Below are 19,537 nucleotides of genomic sequence, written 5' to 3' on the forward strand. Positions count from 1 at the left end.
GACTGTACATTATCCCTTCCGCCCACTCGATGTTGCAAGCCGGATGAGGTGTCAAAGTTTACCCTTGACTGCCAAATGCCTAGCTTCCGTTTTTTATTTAGTCTGGCGGTGAGGACGTTGTCTTCTCTCGTCTTCTGAGTGTAGAGGTTTGTGCTCTGTGGGAGATCACTACCCAGTTGCTTCTCTGTTTCCGCATAGCGTTTTGCTGCTGTCATGATGCCATCCCATGTGGATGGCATGCCATCTTTACCCGTTAGGGTGCGGATGAGCTCTGGGTCATGTGCGCCCTGGATGAAGGCAGCTGCGAACAAGATCTTCGCTGATATTGCCCAAACTTAGCTTCTTTGAGTTGAAGCGAGTGATGAAGTTTGGCAGAGATTCATCTTCCTCTCGTATGCATTTGAGGATTGTCCATTGCTCCTCGGTATACTTCCGTTGCTGGCTGAAGTGTTGGCTAAACTTCTGTTGGAAGTCTGCCCAGTCGTAGATGTGGTTGACCGGTAGACGATCAAACCAAGCTCTAGCAGCCCCAACAAGCGTCATTTGGAACATGTAGCACCACGTGGGTTCCGTCCAATTGCTGACGGTTGCCCCCGCTATGAACCTGTTCAAATGATCGTCTGGATCAGATAAACCGTCATATGTGCCTATGTTAGGCATTTGTTTGGCACTCTTTGAGGCGATTGCTTCCGCAATGTCCCTTGCAAACTTGGACATTCCTGCATTTGCAACGTTTGGTCTGAACGTTTTGGAGAAGTCTCGTGGACTTCCACCTGTGCTTTTTGGTTTGAAGGCTTGTCCAAAATGCCTTTTCGGTTGGGATTCCGTTTCCTTACGCTTCCCTTTTGCCCTATGGCGAGGGTTCGCGTCGGAGTCGGATTCCTCCGAGTCATCCTCCCAGTACTCGAATTCGTCGGCCTGTTGCACGGAACGCAAGCGTTCGTCCAACTCAGCCTGGAATTCCTTTTGTCGTGCCTCCGCCCATGCCTTAACTTCATCGAGAGTCTGGCGGGGGAGTCTTCGTTTCTCAAACTGGGTATCGGTGGATCCCAGTAGGCGATCATTTACTGCACTTGCCCCAGCTTTGGTAAGTGGGGTAGTGTTCGTAAAATTTACTTCACTTGCCCCGGCTTCGGTAGCCGGGGTAGTGTTCGTAAAAACTGTGTTGCCGGTATTCCCCCTAGTAGCTGGGGTTGTGGTTACCGGAATTTCTCTAACCATCTTTGTAGAAGTTTGAAAAAACTGGAGAAAAATAAAGTTCTAGCTTTATGCACGGATGGCGCCAATGAAGAAACACTAACCGGACCCCGGACAGATTACTGGTAACCTGGGGGTTGGATAGCTGTTTCCCACGAGGGGTTAGACCCTTGGAAGATGGTTCTTCTGATAACCTGCAAAACAGACACCGTGAGCTCGTCACTGAGAAGGGGGGGGGTTCCTCCTTGTGACCACCCTCCGGCGTGAGAATCAGACTAGATTGCTCTTTAAATATAAAAGTATATTAAGAGATTTCTAGAGCAGATATCAGGTATATTATGATGATATAAGATAATGTAATGTGTTTAGATGATCATACCATTTGGGGTATTTATAGCCGAAGGTAGGTTTCCAAGGAGGTATGGCCAGCTGCAACAGTGTTCCTGTTCATCAACAGTAGCCTACGCACGTGCCTTGCTGGTAGTTGGTGAGTAGGCAGCGGCTGATAGTGACCAGGCCTGCTGTATACTATTCCCTTTCCACCAACTGCCGGCTACGCACGTGGTATGACAGTAGTTGGTGAGTAGGCAGCGGCTAATAGTGATACAGTACAGGAGCATGCTGCTCGCCATACTGTATCAGTGAGCTGTCGTATCTCTGATCAGATCTTTCGCCCATACCTCGTCAGGTACAGTAAAAGATCCTTCAGTATACAGACTGGCTTATTTGGGCGGGAGTATTCCCCCTCCCGCCTCTGTGCGGGATTGCTCCCGGCTTTGCTCATTCCTTCAGGTGACACTGATCGAGAGCTAAGTGCCTTGTGCGTGTAGCCATGCTGCGCGGGTGGCCTTCCCTAATGGCTTGTATCCGAGGCTGCGGGGACAGGCGGAGTCCTTCACCATTGGGAGGCTTTTCCTGCGGGACCAGCTTGCGTACTGCGCGTAAGGACGTCACGTCTCTGAGCATGGTTGGTCCTGCGGATCCAGTTGGTCTCTGCGCAGACGTCCCTGTTTAAGGTGAGTCTTGCGGGTCCAACTGGGCTCTGCTGGGACCTACCTCTTCAAGTCCCCCCAGTCCAATGTTCTTCTCATGCGTGTTTAATAAAGTGAGGTGAACTTTTGGACTTAAGCAAAGGGTTTTGAAAAGGGTTTTGTAAGGTTTTCCATGGGGATTCTTTCCGCGGAAGTCCTTGTCACTTGCAGAAATGCCCGAGTTTCCTGCTTGGTCTTTGGGTATGATGCGGGTAGGTCTGTAACCTCCTCGCAAGTCAGGAGCATTGAGTCCCAGTTGTATGTATTTTCCATGAGGTTTTGGTAGTTTTGAACATAGTGATCAATTATGTTAAAACCACCAATTCCATTCTGGAGCTTCAAACAACGTAGTTCTCGACTTTCCTGCTATGCGGGGATGTTATTTCCGTTTCCGCAAGCATTGCCCAGAAGATCCTTCCTGGTTTCAATTCCCAGCGGAGCGCTAGGTATGTGAAGGGTTTTGCCTTAACACTGTACCAGCGCTCGTCTTACGGTTACTTTACTTCCAAGGTATTCCTGGCGTCAATTCCCTGCGGGTGCTAGGTATGTGAAGGGTTTTGCCTTAACACCGTACCCGCAGCCGTCTTATAGTTACTTGGTTGCCGAGGTACTTGGCTTCAATTCCTTGCGGGTGCTAGGTATGTGAAGGGTTTTGCCTTAACACTGTACCCGCATCCGTCTTTCGGTTACTTGTTCACCAAGGTTTACTTGGCGTCAATTCCCTGCGGGTGCTAGGTATGTGAAGGGTTTTGCCTTTACACTGTACCCGCATCCGTCTTACGGTTACTTATTTGCCAAGGTTCTTGACTTCAATTCCCTGCGGGTGCTAGGTATGTGAAAGGTTTTGCCTTTACACTGTACCCGCATCCGTCTTACGGTTACTTGTTTGCCAAGGGGTAAGGGGTATTTTCCCGCTTACTTTTTAATATTTTCGAATTTTGAATTTTGAAATTCGAAGAGTTGGTGAAAAGATAAGAACAGTCCAAACCTCTGAAACGTCGTGCGACGGTTTCTTCTGACTGTCAGGACGTGCAGGAAGTTATGGTGACGTGACAGAACATGGTCATTCCAGTCGCTTTTTCTGGCGCGAGGGCACGATTTTTCGGGCGCGTGGCCGCGAAATTACTGGCACGCGTCCTGTCAACAGCTGTTGCCAGCTTGCTTTTTGCCACGTGTCATAGTTTCATTGCACATTCGATTTCTCTCTCCTCCGCATTAAATTCACCGCATTAATTGCGATTACTATATAAAGGGGGAGAGGGTTATTTGTAATCAATACTTTTCACTCTTCTCTTCATCTTTAAGGCGATTTCCGGCGAATACTCCTTTATTCAATCGAGCATTCTCTCGAAATCGTTCTTTTCTTCCTCTGCAAGATGTCTTCTCGTGATGCTGAAGCTATAGCTGACGACAGGGGTACTGCTAGCGAGTGCCAGTGTGCTCTGCCCGGCGATCAGTACCGGTATGTTGTCAGGAAGTTCATGCTCGATCATCTCGAGCCTGAGTTTCCTGAATCCCACCAGACCGTGTACGATGCCCCCAGAGGCAAGATCGGGGTTTATGCTGCATTTTTTGTCTATGGGAATCTTAGATTCCCATTGACAAAATTTGTTTACCGTGTCCTTGAGAGGCACGGTGTTCATTTGACCGAGCTACACCCCATGGCGATCGCCAAGATTCGCCATTTTGAGTGGGTGTGCCGGATTTTGGGCATCGAGCCCCATGTGGACCGCCTGATGACCTTCTATACCTGGAGGTGCATCCAGGGGTGGTACACCTTGACGACCCGTATTAAGGGTCTGAAGATTTGCGACACCGAGCGCAGTCTTCGCGCGTGGAAGCAGGAATTCTTCTACATTTCTGCCCGCGCCATCCCCCTTGCCATGAAGTTTAAAAATGGCCAAGCGATACCGAGCCTTCACGCCCCCAACTACCAGGAGGCGGAATGGTTTTCGAAGATATCCCGGATCCAATCTCCGGTTTACCGGTTTGCGGAGTCCGGGATGGTCATGTTAGGGATGAGCCGGGTGTGGAAGGATGCGTCTCAGGTTCCCATCCTTCTCTAATACGGTTTGAACTCTATTCCCTATGGTATGTCTTGTCTTTCTTTTTGATACGCGTTTGTCTTCTAACTGTTTATTCTCAGAGGGAAATGATTTGGAGTCGCTTCTGTACCCGCGGGAAACCGACGGTCCTGCGCGGATGGGTACTCGTGCTCTGGACGAGGGCGAGTTGCCCATCCTGGAGCAAACGGCGGATCGGTTTGTGGAGGTCTATCCGCTGGGCCACGAGATCCTGAGCCACCGGCGGCCAGGTAAGGCGATATTCTTTCCTCAATCCCTCAATGCTGTACCCGCTGCTGGAATTCCTGACCCGTCTTCTTCTGAGGAATCCTCAGATGCTCCTCCGTTGGTGCGGAAGAAGAAGGCTGCTGCCGGCGTGAAGGGGAAGGAGAAGGCCTCCACAGCTGATCCAGTGGTTCTATCTGAATCGGAGTCAGATAGTGAAGAAGTGGCGGGGAAGCCCGGTGGTGAGAAGACCACTGTTCCGGAGGCTACGACCGTTACCTCCGGAGAACCAACGAAGACGACGGTGACCGGTACCAAGAGGCCGGCTCCATCGGGTTCCTCCCCGCCCGTCCGTACGTTCAGGGTCAAGAAAACCCGTAAGTACAATCATAATGTCTGTAGATTTATCACTTCATAAATTTATCCAACACTCTCCTCTTTGTGCAGGCGTGGATGTTGACGCATTCCGGGGTGAAGCGCAGAGGAGTACCCTTCCGCCAATGACGGTAGGCTTGGTCAGCCTACCTGAGGCGTCGACCCAGGTGACCGCGCCTGCTTCCGCTGGTTCAGTTGCTCCTGAGCAGACTGTTCCAGCTGAGATGACGTCCCCGCCGGCCGTGAGTGCGATTTTTACAGCATCCTTCACAGAGCCGGCGGTTACTGCTGCTGCTGACTACGAGGCGGCGACCACGGCGGCGACCACAACGGCGACCACGGCGGCTGCCACCATGCCCGCGCCACCGGCACCGATGGCCGGATCATCAGGTACGCGCAGGGCTTCCCGCCGATCTTTGCCACCTTCCCGTCTGCCTGACCTGTTGGATGGATTTCCTTTAGGTTCAGGTGATGGGTTTGGCGGCTATCGGCCTGTCATTGACCCTACAGGTGCGTGGGGTTCCTTTCTTTTTCCCTTATGTTTTTTTATTATCTTTTCCTTACTGCTTTTGTTTCTTTTGCAGTGTCGGATTCCAATGAAGTGTATGTTCCACGATGGAACATCCGCCGAGGAACAACCCTTCGCACACCTGTGGAGTGCGTGGACTGGGCTCGCCACGCTGCTCCCCCGGGTGCGTTGGGGGAAGCCATGGTTAGCTACCAGGAGGGTAGGCTAACCAATGAGCTTCGGGTTCTCCAGGCCCGGATGCAGCCGCGCGTCGAGCTGCTTTGTCGTGAAAACGACAAGTTGAAAGCAGCTCGCGCCAAGGACGTATCTGAGGCGCGTGCTCTTCGGGAGGAGAACCAACAGCTGGCGGCAGCTGCCGCCGACAAGGAGAAGGCCTTCAAGGCCCTCGAGGTTGAAGTTCAGGCGCGACTCGAGGCCCGTTCCAAGGCTGCCCAAGCTGTGAATGAACAGTTTCGGCTGGCCAGGGAGACTGCGCGAAACGCAACTGAGAGGGCTGCCAAGGCTGAAGCCGTTGCTGAGCCTTTGCGTGTGGAGAATGAGGAGCTCAAGGCCAAATTAGAGGCTCTCCAACGCGCTCATGATGCCTTGGCAATGGAAGATGCCAAGAAACTCCAGGAAATCCTGGACCAGAGGGGGGTGCTTGACCACACCGAGCGGAAACTTAAGGGCGTCGAAGAGGCTGCCGCAAAGGAAGTTTTACTTGCCAACCTTAACAAGAGCGAAGCCGAACGCGCCCATAACGAAGCTCAAGCTGCCCTCCAATGGCTTCTTCGAGAAGCGTTGCCTCAGGTATGTTTAGTTTTATCTTCACGCTTTTCTTTTGTAAGAAAAGGTTCTAATACTTGTGTTTTCTTTGTAGGTTGTGCGTCGGGTCTTTTCAGAGACCTCTTACGATGATGCTATGACCGCAGCCCTCAACGCTTCTCATGAGGATGGGGAAAAGGCCGGCTTCCTGCTTGGTCTAGGGTTTGTTGAGAAAGGCGTCCCGCCTTCCAACTTCCCTTTGTTCGATGTGGATACCGAAGCCATTTATGACCAAGCATTGAACCAATACGCCGCCTTCCCGCATCCAGTGGTGGAAAAGGTGGACGAAGTAGCTGCTGCTGATGATGGGTTAGCTGTCCTCAAAGCGTTCCTCGAACCACCCCGTTCTTCTGACGGAGCGGGTCCAAGTGGAAGCGGCCCTGAAGCTTGATCCTGAAGATCCCTTCCCACTGCTAAGATAGACTTGTATAGTTTTATTCTTTTAGGCGGGTAGTTACCCGGCCATTCTTGTAATATATTCTTGAAATATTAATCTTTTTGCGTATAAGATTGTTATTTCCTTCTTTGGGTTCCTTGCTTTATAAACTTATGACTTGCATACTTAGTTTAAATTAGCAATTTTCCAAGTGTTTAGAATAAGAACCTTTGAACGTGGTTGATAATGGGTTAAAGTTCCGCTCCCTCCTTCGTGATTGTGCGGGTAGAACCGTCACTTGCACTTGGTAGGATGGCTAAACTTTAACCTTCATCTGACCTGCGTGTAGGTTTTCCTTTTCGAAATTTCTAAGGCATTAAGATAAGTTAACCTTTGAACGTGGTTGATAATGGATTAAAGTTTTCGCTTCCTCTTTCGTGATTGTGCGGGTAGAACCGTCACTTGCACTTAGTAGGATGGCAAAACTTTACCCTTATCTGACCTGCGTGTAGGTTTTCTTCACCTTTTGAGGATAAGTTAACCTTTGAACGTGGTTGATAACAGGAAGTCTTGCTTCCTCTTTCGTGATTGTGCGGGTAGAACCGTCACTTGCACTTAATAGGATTGCAAAATTTTACCCTTATCTGACCTGCGTGTAGGTTTTCCTCACCTTTTGAGGATAAGTTAACCTTTGAACGTGGTTGATAACAGGAAGTCTTGCTTCCTCTTTCGTGATTGTGCGGGTAGAACCGTCACTTGCACTTAGTAGGATGGCAAAACTTTACCCTTATCTGACCTGCGTGTAGGTTTTCCTTATCCTTTTTAAGAATTTTGTTTTGAACCGTTCGACGCGCGGTTGTCGATAGGTTAGTGTTCGGTTTCCTTTCATGATTCATGCGGATAGACCGGCACTTTCATTTAATGGGATAATTGAACTCTTCCCCTTCAATTGACCTGCGTGAAGGTTTGTCAAGTTATTGGGTTCGTGCGGGTAGGACCGCCTTCCCACGCAATGACTTCACGTAATGTGAACGCCGTCACCAGTGTTGCATAGTTTAACCGTTCGACGCGCGGTTGTTGATAGGTTATTATTCAGTTTCCTTTAATGATTCATGCGGATAGACCGGCATTTTCATTTTTGGGTGCTGAACTTTTTCCCAAACTGACCTGCGTGAAGGTTTGTCACGTTATTGGGTTCGTGCGGGTAGGACCGCCTTCCCATGCAATGACTTCACGTAATTATGCGGTGAAAACCGGCATATTAGTGTTCAGAAAAGTATAAATGTAAAATCATCAGCTTCGATGTTCTTAAAGAGAATCATTTCCATTAGAAGTGGCTCTTGGCCTTTTCTTTACAAATTGGAATTGATTTACATGCAGACTGTGTAAATGAGCTCCCTTCCATGTTGGGATGGGAGTGCCATCGAGCCGATACGCACCTGGTTCGGGATCTCGTTCTTTACGCAGCATGTAGTCTCGATTTTGAAGCTGGAATTGATTCGTGTTTTCCCCAGCTGAGGTTCTATACGCACCCGCCTGCTCAGCCTTTATTGTGCCACGAGGTGCGCGAGCGTCCCATCTCTGACAAATGCTTCGACCATGTCCTTTACGTCTATGCATTCTTCAGTGTTGTGGCCTTTTGTCTTGTGGAAGTCACAGTATTTGCTCCGATCAGCATCGTGACGATGTCGGATTATTGGAGGCTTTGGCAATGGGAGCTCTTCAGTGGCGAATATCTCAGTGACGCTTTTGGTGAGTGGCGTCCATCTGGAGTTCCGGTGCGACTGTACATTATCCCTTCCGCCCACTCGATGTTGCAAGCCGGATGAGGTGTCAAAGTTTACCCTTGACTGCCAAATGCCTAGCTTCCGTTTTTTATTTAGTCTGGCGGTGAGGACGTTGTCTTCTCTCGTCTTCTGAGTGTAGAGGTTTGTGCTCTGTGGGAGATCACTACCCAGTTGCTTCTCTGTTTCCGCATAGCGTTTTGCTGCTGTCATGATGCCATCCCATGTGGATGGCATGCCATCTTTACCCGTTAGGGTGCGGATGAGCTCTGGGTCATGTGCGCCCTGGATGAAGGCAGCGCGAACAAGATCTTCGCTGATATTGCCCAAACTTAGCTTCTTTGAGTTGAAGCGAGTGATGAAGTTTGGCAGAGATTCATCTTCCTCTCGTATGCATTTGAGGATTGTCCATTGCTCCTCGGTATACTTCCGTTGCTGGCTGAAGTGTTGGCTAAACTTCTGTTGGAAGTCTGCCCAGTCGTAGATGTGGTTGACCGGTAGACGATCAAACCAAGCTCTAGCAGCCCCAACAAGCGTCATTTGGAACATGTAGCACCACGTGGGTTCCGTCCAATTGCTGACGGTTGCCCCCGCTATGAACCTGTTCAAATGATCGTCTGGATCAGATAAACCGTCATATGTGCCTATGTTAGGCATTTGTTTGGCACTCTTTGAGGCGATTGCTTCCGCAATGTCCCTTGCAAACTTGGACATTCCTGCATTTGCAACGTTTGGTCTGAACGTTTTGGAGAAGTCTCGTGGACTTCCACCTGTGCTTTTTGGTTTGAAGGCTTGTCCAAAATGCCTTTTCGGTTGGGATTCCGTTTCCTTACGCTTCCCTTTTGCCCTATGGCGAGGGTTCGCGTCGGAGTCGGATTCCTCCGAGTCATCCTCCCAGTACTCGAATTCGTCGGCCTGTTGCACGGAACGCAAGCGTTCGTCCAACTCAGCCTGGAATTCCTTTTGTCGTGCCTCCGCCCATGCCTTAACTTCATCGAGAGTCTGGCGGGGGAGTCTTCGTTTCTCAAACTGGGTATCGGTGGATCCCAGTAGGCGATCATTTACTGCACTTGCCCCAGCTTTGGTAAGTGGGGTAGTGTTCGTAAAATTTACTTCACTTGCCCCGGCTTCGGTAGCCGGGGTAGTGTTCGTAAAAACTGTGTTGCCGGTATTCCCCCTAGTAGCTGGGGTTGTGGTTACCGGAATTTCTCTAACCATCTTTGTAGAAGTTTGAAAAAACTGGAGAAAAATAAAGTTCTAGCTTTATGCACGGATGGCGCCAATGAAGAAACACTAACCGGACCCCGGACAGATTACTGGTAACCTGGGGGTTGGATAGCTGTTTCCCACGAGGGGTTAGACCCTTGGAAGATGGTTCTTCTGATAACCTGCAAAACAGACACCGTGAGCTCGTCACTGAGAAGGGGGGGGGTTCCTCCTTGTGACCACCCTCCGGCGTGAGAATCAGACTAGATTGCTCTTTAAATATAAAAGTATATTAAGAGATTGCTAGAGCAGATATCAGGTATATTATGATGATATAAGATAATGTAATGTGTTTAGATGATCATACCATTTGGGGTATTTATAGCCGAAGGTAGGTTTCCAAGGAGGTATGGCCAGCTGCAACAGTGTTCCTGTTCATCAACAGTAGCCTACGCACGTGCCTTGCTGGTAGTTGGTGAGTAGGCAGCGGCTGATAGTGACCAGGCCTGCTGTATACTATTCCCTTTCCACCAACTGCCGGCTACGCACGTGGTATGACAGTAGTTGGTGAGTAGGCAGCGGCTAATAGTGATACAGTACAGGAGCATGCTGCTCGCCATACTGTATCAGTGAGCTGTCGTATCTCTGATCAGATCTTTCGCCCATACCTCGTCAGGTACAGTAAAAGATCCTTCAGTATACAGACTGGCTTATTTGGGCGGGAGTATTCCCCCTCCCGCCTCTGTGCGGGATTGCTCCCGGCTTTGCTCATTCCTTCAGGTGACACTGATCGAGAGCTAAGTGCCTTGTGCGTGTAGCCATGCTGCGCGGGTGGCCTTCCCTAATGGCTTGTATCCGAGGCTGCGGGGACAGGCGGAGTCCTTCACCATTGGGAGGCTTTTCCTGCGGGACCAGCTTGCGTACTGCGTGTAAGGACGTCACGTCTCTGAGCATGGTTGGTCCTGCGGATCCAGTTGGTCTCTGCGCAGACGTCCCTGTTTAAGGTGAGTCTTGCGGGTCCAACTGGGCTCTGCTGGGACCTACCTCTTCAAAGGGTGTAAGTTTCACATTTGCTCTCAAATGATAGTGGATTTAATTATTGAAACAACTTATTAATATAACAAATTAAAGAATGATGGATTTAACAACTTATTCAACTTGTAGAATATAAGCTAATCCAAACACTTAAAAAGAGCTTATCAAATAAATGAAAAATAAGCTATAGGCTACTTTAAAATATAAGCATAAGCCAAAAAATAAAAGCTAGGCCAAACACCCCCTTATAGTAGTGGATTTGGAACTTTAAATTCGAATATGTAAAATAAGTCAATTTGGGGCTAACACACTTGGTAGAGTCATAAAAAGAATCACCTAGACAGAGACGAGCAAAAACCGAACCATAACAAAAAATCGAAGACTTAACCGGAAAATTGACCGAAATTAATTATAAGCGAGCAAAACCGATCATTCGGTTATGGTTACGGTTAATGTGTCTACGTTAACCAGCTTTAACCGAAGCAGATAAAACCTTGTATGTTTATGTTTTTTTTCCAAATTTTTTATATCCATTTCAATATTACACCTCTTTATCCAACTCCGAACATTTATTATGTTGCAACAGTGTGTATATATATAAGATAGCTTGGAACCGACATATTTCAGTTTCGAAACTTCATAATTGAGCTTAAAATGTCATAACAAGGCCAATTTTAACTAGAACAAAGGGGAAAAACATAAAAATGCATTGAACAATTAACTAAAATTAATCAAAACTTACACGTAACCGACGGTTGACCGAACTACGGTTAACCAACCATTCCGATATGATTATGGTTAAGCCCCCATAACCAAACCGACCGACTTTACACATTGAGCAAATGAGTAGTTTAGAATTATTGGTATAAAATAGAGTAATATTTGCAATTTGAAAAATTAAACTGAATCTGAATACAACTTAGTAAATATGTAGATAAAGGTATGATTAAACATTACATCAATTAAAGTATTGCAATTACAACAAAATAAGTATGATTAGTTTTAATAGGTTCAATGGTAGAAAGTTAGAACCCACTAAACTGAAAATCAAAACCATCGGTCTGAGTCGATTTAGAACATATGGGACGGTTGTGATAAAAATACACAAGTTATACTCATTGTGGTGTCTATATTACATTTTTATATAATAATTTCTTAATCAATAAGGTTCCGTGTTTCCATTGACATACGAAAATAAAGGTGATTGTGGGTCATACACATGGCATGGGATTATATCGTAGCATAATTGAAGCAAAGTGTAGATCTCAATATCCATCAATTAAGGGGGTCTACCAATCTCCCCATACAAACAAATAATTTGAGCTTACTAACACTATTGTTTATGTTTATTTTTGGGATTTTTACATATATTCTATTGCTAAGACTATTAATTACATATTTATTCAACCTAAAAAGTGAATTTACATATATCCTATTTTCATATAAAATTACCTATTTACCCTTTTATAATTTATAATAACCTTTGGTGTCTGAACATAATGAAGATAAAAAGTAAAAACTAAACAATGACTTTACCCACCGGAAACCACACCTTCTAATTTTCAAACCCGAATTCGTAGATAGGTTTGTTTCTGACCGGCCGGAACCATCGCCGCTCCACCATCTTTGTCCGCCATCGCCGATTTTCAGATCTGAAATTCCCACCTCCGGCCATCGTCGAACCACCTGCAACCACCGGCGGGGGAAACAGGGTCGTCTAGTGGGTAAGCTAAATATGGCAACAATTTTTGGCCTCCACTTTTATAGGGTCTTCATCTTAAATAGAAGCTATGCATTATGAGATTTTGAAAGTAAAGTTATTTTAGAATTAGTAATTTATTGATGGACCACAAGCAAGAAGGATTGCTTCATATTCATTATCACTGTATATCATCCATATTATATAAACCTTGTATACTCTCTAGCGCTATACGCATAAAGAAAATAAAAGAAAAAGGTCTCAACATTTTAGTTAGTTTTAGGCCTCTGAGGACGTTGAGCCGGCCCTTGAGAGGAAGGTGAAGAGGGGAAAGTGAGTCAACCACCGGCAACGTGAGTCAACTACGGTGGTTTTTGGGCAAAGAACTCCAAAAAGTAACAGTAGTCTTGGAGGGCACCATTTTGAATGTGATTTTTTTTCACAGTTATTAAGATGATGATGCTACTTGTTTGCCATTGACCTTCTGGTTCAATGGCATGGGGATGATGGTTAAGGCTTGGGATCCTAGAGGTCTTATGTTCGAAACCTGACTCAAGGGGGTTTTCTTACAGTGGTGTGAGTTTCCTCCTTGATGGTGTTCTTGAGTGAGTCAGGCCTGAAACGTCAAAATGAGATCCAAACGCTATTAAAAAAAATGATGCTACTTGTTTCTATTATTGTATAAATTAATAATTAATAATATTAAAATATTTAGAAAACTAAACCAGACATAAAAACAAAAAATGTTAAAATTGTTAGTGGTATTAAAATTATATTCTTTATTTGCAATGAGGGTATTTTAGTTATTTAATCATCATTTTAAATGAAAAGGATAAATATGATACATATAAAGTTTAAGAAGAGGAAATATGTAATTTATTTTTAATGATTGGGGAAATATGTAATAAATAACTTTAAAGAGGGGAAATATGTAAATGCCCCTTTATTTTATGGCAAATTGGATTTTAATAATCCCAACTAAATGTTATTAGCCGATAATAATTTCAGTCTCATTTATTGCCACTGGTGGTCCTAAATTTAAAAAAAAAATTGCTCTCAATGGTCCTACGTTAAAAAAACTTACGACGTTAATTTTTTTCCGAATTTCAAACTAATTTTTTAGGGCTTTTGAACGGAAAAATGATACGATTACATAGATGTAAAACGTAGCTTGAAACGATGCTCCAAACGGCTTGATTAGTGCTTCAAATCGGGTTTTTGAACTTCAAATTAACAAAAAAATAAAGCTGTTTGGAGAATCATTTCGAGCTACATTTTATATCAATCGACTTGTACACTCCTTCCGATCAAAGGCCCAAAATATCAGTTTGAAATTTGGGAAAAACTTAACACCGATAAGTTTTTTTAACAGGAAACCATTGAGAGCCAGTTTTTTTAAATTTTGGACAACCAGTGGCAACAAATGAGGTTGAGATTATTATCGGACAACAACAATTAGTTGGGATTATTAAAATCCAATTTACCTTATTTTATAAACAATAATAATAATAACTTATATGATAAATAAGCGTACATGTGTAATTTCTTATGAATATAATATATAATCCCAATTATCTAATATATACAATTTGAAAGTTTGGCGACGGTAGCATCTTATTGGTCCAAGTGGCGGTCCGATATTGGACAAAGTTTTTTTTCTTTTTTGGTTTCGTAGTTCCAGTATCGTAACGAGCATAATTGAAACAAATTAAATTTGTGTCGATTTACCACCACAAATCCCGAGACCAACAACGCTCAAATTTTACCGATTCACCACCGTAACACCCGAGTTTTACCGACCCTTTTATTTTAATTCTGATACCTTAAGTTGGTATTGGCTGAATTCGTGTCGACTCATCGGTCGTAATACCAACGACCGGTTGCACAACGCGCCAAGTTATTACTATATAACAAATAATCAATTACAGCCTCAATCATCAATTACTCAATCAATTTCTTCTTCAACAATCAATCAATTTCGTTTAATTGATGTCAGTTTCTATGCAATATAATCATTCTAATTGTTACTTTCTATCTCGAAATTCTTCATCATCATCATCACCAGGGTTTAATTGGGGTTTATTGGTGGATAATTAGGTATGTTATACTCTTCCTTTGTATTATGCATTGTCAATTCCCATGATTCTTGATTACTCATATTTAGGTATGTTTACATGTTAAAATTACACCAGACTACCTCAGCTACCATAACATTGATGCAAACAGTCTATTACTAATTATATCAACCGAGTCACATTTTATTAGTGCCTATAGCATCTGACTTGTTAATCATTTAGTATGTGACATCTTATTTGTCATATAAAATGCCGGGGCCTCGCATCGCATCCATTCGTAACAATAGCCAACACGAATAGGATTTGATCACCCTTTTTAAATTATGTATTACTCTGCACCAAAGGATTAAGTTTAATCACCAAAAAATAAATGAACAATGAGTTTACCTGGTGCAAGAACAATGTCGACCCGCCTGTAAATTTTAACCCATCAAGCTGAATCAACCAGCCATACTGGTTTGGGTTTTTTTTTCTCCAAAATCTTATTCATATGTGTAAGTTCAACTAATTTGATACAAGTCATAGAGATAACTAAAGTAAGTAATTGTCGCCTAATGTAACATATATGATAGTTGTAAATGTCCTTTAACTCTTTATATGTTTTACACAAATTTTAACTCTTTATATGTTTTACACAAATTTTAGTTGTGATGATTTGTAACAAAATTTTATGTGATTTGGATATATTATTTTGGATACATGATACTATGTTGGTGATGTCTTCTGGTTATGCCATGTTTTTGTTATCATGACTTCTGTTGTTACTTGTTAATCTTTTATATATATAGTAATTCATGGTCTTTTTATTACAGCATGTCACGTACGTCTATACCAAGGCAGGTTTACCCCTTCGCTTCTTTGAACCCGTATCAAGGAAGCTGGACCATTAAAGTCCTTATCATGGCTAAAGGGTCCATGCGTCACTACAACAAGACACGAGGTGAAGGCTATGTTTTTAGTGTCGAGCTAACTGACGACGATGTAAGTTTCCGTTATCTCGATAGTCATTAAATATAACTGCAACCAAATGGAAATTAGAATAAATATATTTTTAGGGTACTCAAATTCAAGCAACCATGTTTAACACCGCTTCAAGGAAGTTTTTTGAAGTATTTGACATGGGGAAAGTTTACTACATATCGAACGGATACTTAAAAAGGGCTAACAAAGCATACAATCGTGTTGATAATGATTATGAAATGACCTTGAATGAAAATTCTCAAGTGGAGGAGGCAGTTAACGAGCCAGTTTTTATCCCTGAAATGAAGTTCAACTTTGTCCCAATTGATCAATTAGGCCCATATGTACACCAAAAAGAATTAATTGGTATCAAACTTTTAGTTTTTCCTCTTTGTAGTTTGTTTGACTTAAAATTTTAACTCTTTAATTTATTAACTGCAGATGTTATTGGTGTCGTACAACATGTATCATCAACAATGAGCATCCGGAGGAAGGTTGATAATGAGACGGTTCCAAAACGTGACATAACTATAGCCGATGACACGCAAAACCACTTTTTTTAGTCACTTTTAACATTTATATACCCTTTTATACGTACGTGAGGTTTGCTTGTGGATCTTTCAGGATGAAGTCAGTAATTGTATCTTTGTGGGACCCCCTTGCCACCGGTATTGGTAACAAACTACTGGACATGTTTGATGCCTCACCAATTGTTGCAATCAAATTGCTAAGAGTATCTGATTTTGGAGTTAATCTATTAAGACAACCTCTGTATATCTTAAATGCACATGCTTGCATACCATGTTTACTTATGTCTTGCTTATTTGTTGTTGATTATTTACTTTAAGTATAACATTGTCAACAATCACCAAAACCATCATCGAGAAGGAGACGTCACGAACTTTGAATCTGTGGGGTCCACTTTCAGACGGCTCATTACACCCCTATTTATTTAGGTTATAATGGGAAACAGTGTAATTGTGGTGAATGGTTTTAATGCAACTTAACCGGGTGATTAGAGAATCAATAGAGTGTCTTTAAGCTGCAAATATATATCTATAACACTTGTTTTGTGATTAGGATGATATATTCTAATGCCACAAATGCCTTCTGTTATTAGCTTATAGTAGTCATGTGACAATGTCTGGCATGAGTTAAGAATATTGTTTCAAGAACTACCCTTTACACATTCTCCATGTTCTTTTGCAGTTAGTGTTAATGAAGTCGAGGCGCTTTTTGAACTGTTTAAAAGCTTGAGTTCCTCCATTATTGATGATGGATTGATACACAAGGTTAGCAGTGAATTTATATTTTATAAAAGCTTATTGCATCATATTATAGATGAAGGCAATGCTAATAATTTGATGTATACTTTGGTGTAGGAAGAGCTCCGGTTAGCAGTATTCAATACCCCTCAAGACGACAACCTATTTTTGGATCGGGTAGATGCTCTATTATAAATTGAATGCTAACTTGTCTTGTTTTGGTACAAATACATACAATAATGCTATTTTGTTTGTAGGTTTTTGATCTTTTTGATGAAAAGAGGAATGGTGTAATAGAGTTTGAGGAATTTGTTCATGATCTTAGTATCTTCCATCCCTATGCACCTATAGAAGATAAAAATAAATTGTAAGATGTTAAAGCTTATATACTTCGAATCTTTCATAAACAGTAGTAAATTATAGAGAATATCACAAAGTAGTTGTTTTTGTGAGTCTATTGTACCTATACTGCTATGGCAGAAACAAATCAGTCATTAGGCAATGACTACTTTTGTGATTTTCTCTAAATTATATACATATCATAAGATAGTTTGATTTGATTTCTGCAGTTGCTTTTAGGCTCTATGATCTGAGACAGACAGGGCATATTGAGCGAGAGGAAGTAAGTATGCTGTAACATTAGTAATTTCAACCCATTAACTTACCAATGCAAACAAAAGTTTTATATGATTATTGTTATAATATATAGTTTTTATTATCATGTCAAAGTGGGCACAAAAGTTGGCATTTTAATGTGAATAGGTGTAGCAAATGCTGATAGCAATATTAATAGAATTTGAGGTGAATTTATCTGATGATCTTCTTGAGGCTATTATTGACAAAGTAAGATCAAATTAGTTATGATCTTCTTGAGTCTATTTCCGTTGGTTCTTTTTTATGATTCAGCAATGTATAACCTCAATACATATTTTTAGTTATAAAGGAAGCCTAATTAACATTTTCTTTAGAAGGTTTTCAGCTTCATAATGCAACCATAGCCCTCAAGTAACCTTTTTAGTTATCTTTATTAATATTTAATAAACACTTATTTTGTTTGTTTATTTTGTGACTTAGGCATTGCAATTAGTAGACAAAAAAGTTAATTCTAACTTCAGGGTATGTACATGGTCTGTACATGATCTGATAGTTTATATTGGCTCTTCTCTTTTTTTTTTTATTCAGGCATTAATATCATTGGTGTGTGGCCTGTATTCATTCATGGTTCTGATCCGTATAGGCTCTAAATGTTGCGTTATTGTTACAGAAGTGCGATATGTAGTGGTAATTGAAGCCAGATTGCAACGTGTGTTTTGGTTATTACATTGAGGGACATGCTTTTGCTCATTTTTAGAGATTTGTGTTAAACTTGGTTTTGTGTTATCCAAACAGTGAGGTCTTTTTAAAAAAAGTTGTGTTATTATTTTTCAAGTTCGTATTTTAAGAGCAATGGAGTGAATGATTTGAGACTGTAATTGCATTAAACGTTACAATATTTAATTGGTAAAAACAAAAATTAATCTCCACTGTTCATATGTTCATATTATGGTTCACCTATGTTCAATTATATGGATTGTACTTTACTAACTTTTGTACTTCAAATCTTTTGCCTATAGAATGCTGTTAAATTTTTTTGGAATGGTCGCAACGTGAGGGATGGATTGATAAACCAACTAAACGTTCATTTCAATTAAAAACACCATACCTCACTTACTAATTTGGTTACGAAATTGCACTTGTTAATTTTTACCCAAAATAAACATATCACGGCATGTATTTGCTTCCGGTTTTTGTGTCTACAAGTTTTATAGACAGTACGTGTTTACACTTATGGTTTCTAACTTTTGATCAGTATACGAAAATGGCATATGGTATATAAATTCATCAATATACCAAGTAACAAATGCATTCTCGCAAACAAATACATTCTCGCAAACACCCTCCTTCGACCTGCCGCGAAGCACGGGTGTTGACATTCAGAGACGAAATTTGAACCTCATAGATGAAACTAAACTTGAAAAACAATAGACAGTTAAACTGAAACCAGAACCTTAGAGATGTTGCATTGGTACCTGAATATTTATGGAGTTCCTCCCAAATCGGGCTGGAATGGAAGGATTGAAAGCGTTTAATTGAAGCCCTAATTTAAGATAGACGTAATTGAACGTGTCTTAATTTGATATTAACTTGTGCAGATTGGTAATGGTTCAGTTAGTTATCGTACCAACCGAATCATCAATGTGTTCTCGCCGCAACGCGCGGGCTCTTATACTAGTTTTATATATAATATTCTATGCAAAAGTTTTTACCTTCATCTACTTCGGTGACCGGAGTTTGACATAAAGTTATTTAAATTTAAAGATCCAATAATGAGAGAACTTAATCCAAGTGTTTATTGAAGTGTTGTTGTGACATAAAAGGGAATCGAGGTGGAAAGGAATCACTAAACATTAATAAGCAGACAGAAGGTTGCCCACCTAGGCGCTAAAGTTGCAGTGGATAATGTGGATTACAACAAAAAGATAGAAAACCCGTGAGCTATCATGTTAATATTAGAGCGTGCTTCCTTTTAGCATCATCAGGCACCTGAACAAATGAAATAAACAAGTAGTTGGATAATATCTTTTTTTTCTTTTTACATAAAAATAATGTGTTACAATTTATAAATCTTCATTACTAATATTTATTTTAATTAATCCGTATAATAAAGGAATCGCTAAACATTAATAAGCAGACAAAAGGTTGCCCCCTAGGCGCTAAAGTTGCAGTGGACAATGTGGATTACAACAAAACAAAAAGATAGAAAACTCGTGAGTTGTCATGTTAATATTAGAGCGTACTTCCTTTTAGCATCACCAGGCACCTGAACAGGTGAAATGAACAAGTAGTTAGATAATATCTTTTTTTCTTTTTACA

The 19,537-nt window shown here is 42.3% G+C and overlaps 1 protein-coding gene and 1 pseudogene across 1 annotated transcript; both read left to right on the top strand.

The window, feature by feature from the left end:
- The first annotated feature begins 15,212 nt into the window (after positions 1-15,212).
- LOC143600339 (replication protein A 70 kDa DNA-binding subunit B-like) lies at positions 15,213-16,322 on the top strand. Its single transcript, XM_077078061.1, has 5 exons — positions 15,213-15,380; positions 15,455-15,725; positions 15,801-15,903; positions 15,984-16,130; positions 16,208-16,322. The coding sequence occupies exons 1-5, from the start codon at positions 15,213-15,215 to the stop codon at positions 16,320-16,322; spliced, it is 804 nt and encodes a 267-aa protein (XP_076934176.1).
- Positions 16,323-16,499: 177 nt separating this feature from the next.
- Positions 16,500-17,482, top strand: LOC143600340 (calcineurin B-like protein 9; annotated as a pseudogene).
- The last annotated feature ends 2,055 nt before the right edge of the window (positions 17,483-19,537 follow it).

This window comes from Bidens hawaiensis, unplaced genomic scaffold, assembly GCF_021521415.1.
Source record: "Bidens hawaiensis isolate Kalapana, Puna unplaced genomic scaffold, B.hawaiensis_p1.1 tig00053960_1, whole genome shotgun sequence".
NCBI lineage: Eukaryota > Viridiplantae > Streptophyta > Magnoliopsida > Asterales > Asteraceae > Bidens > Bidens hawaiensis.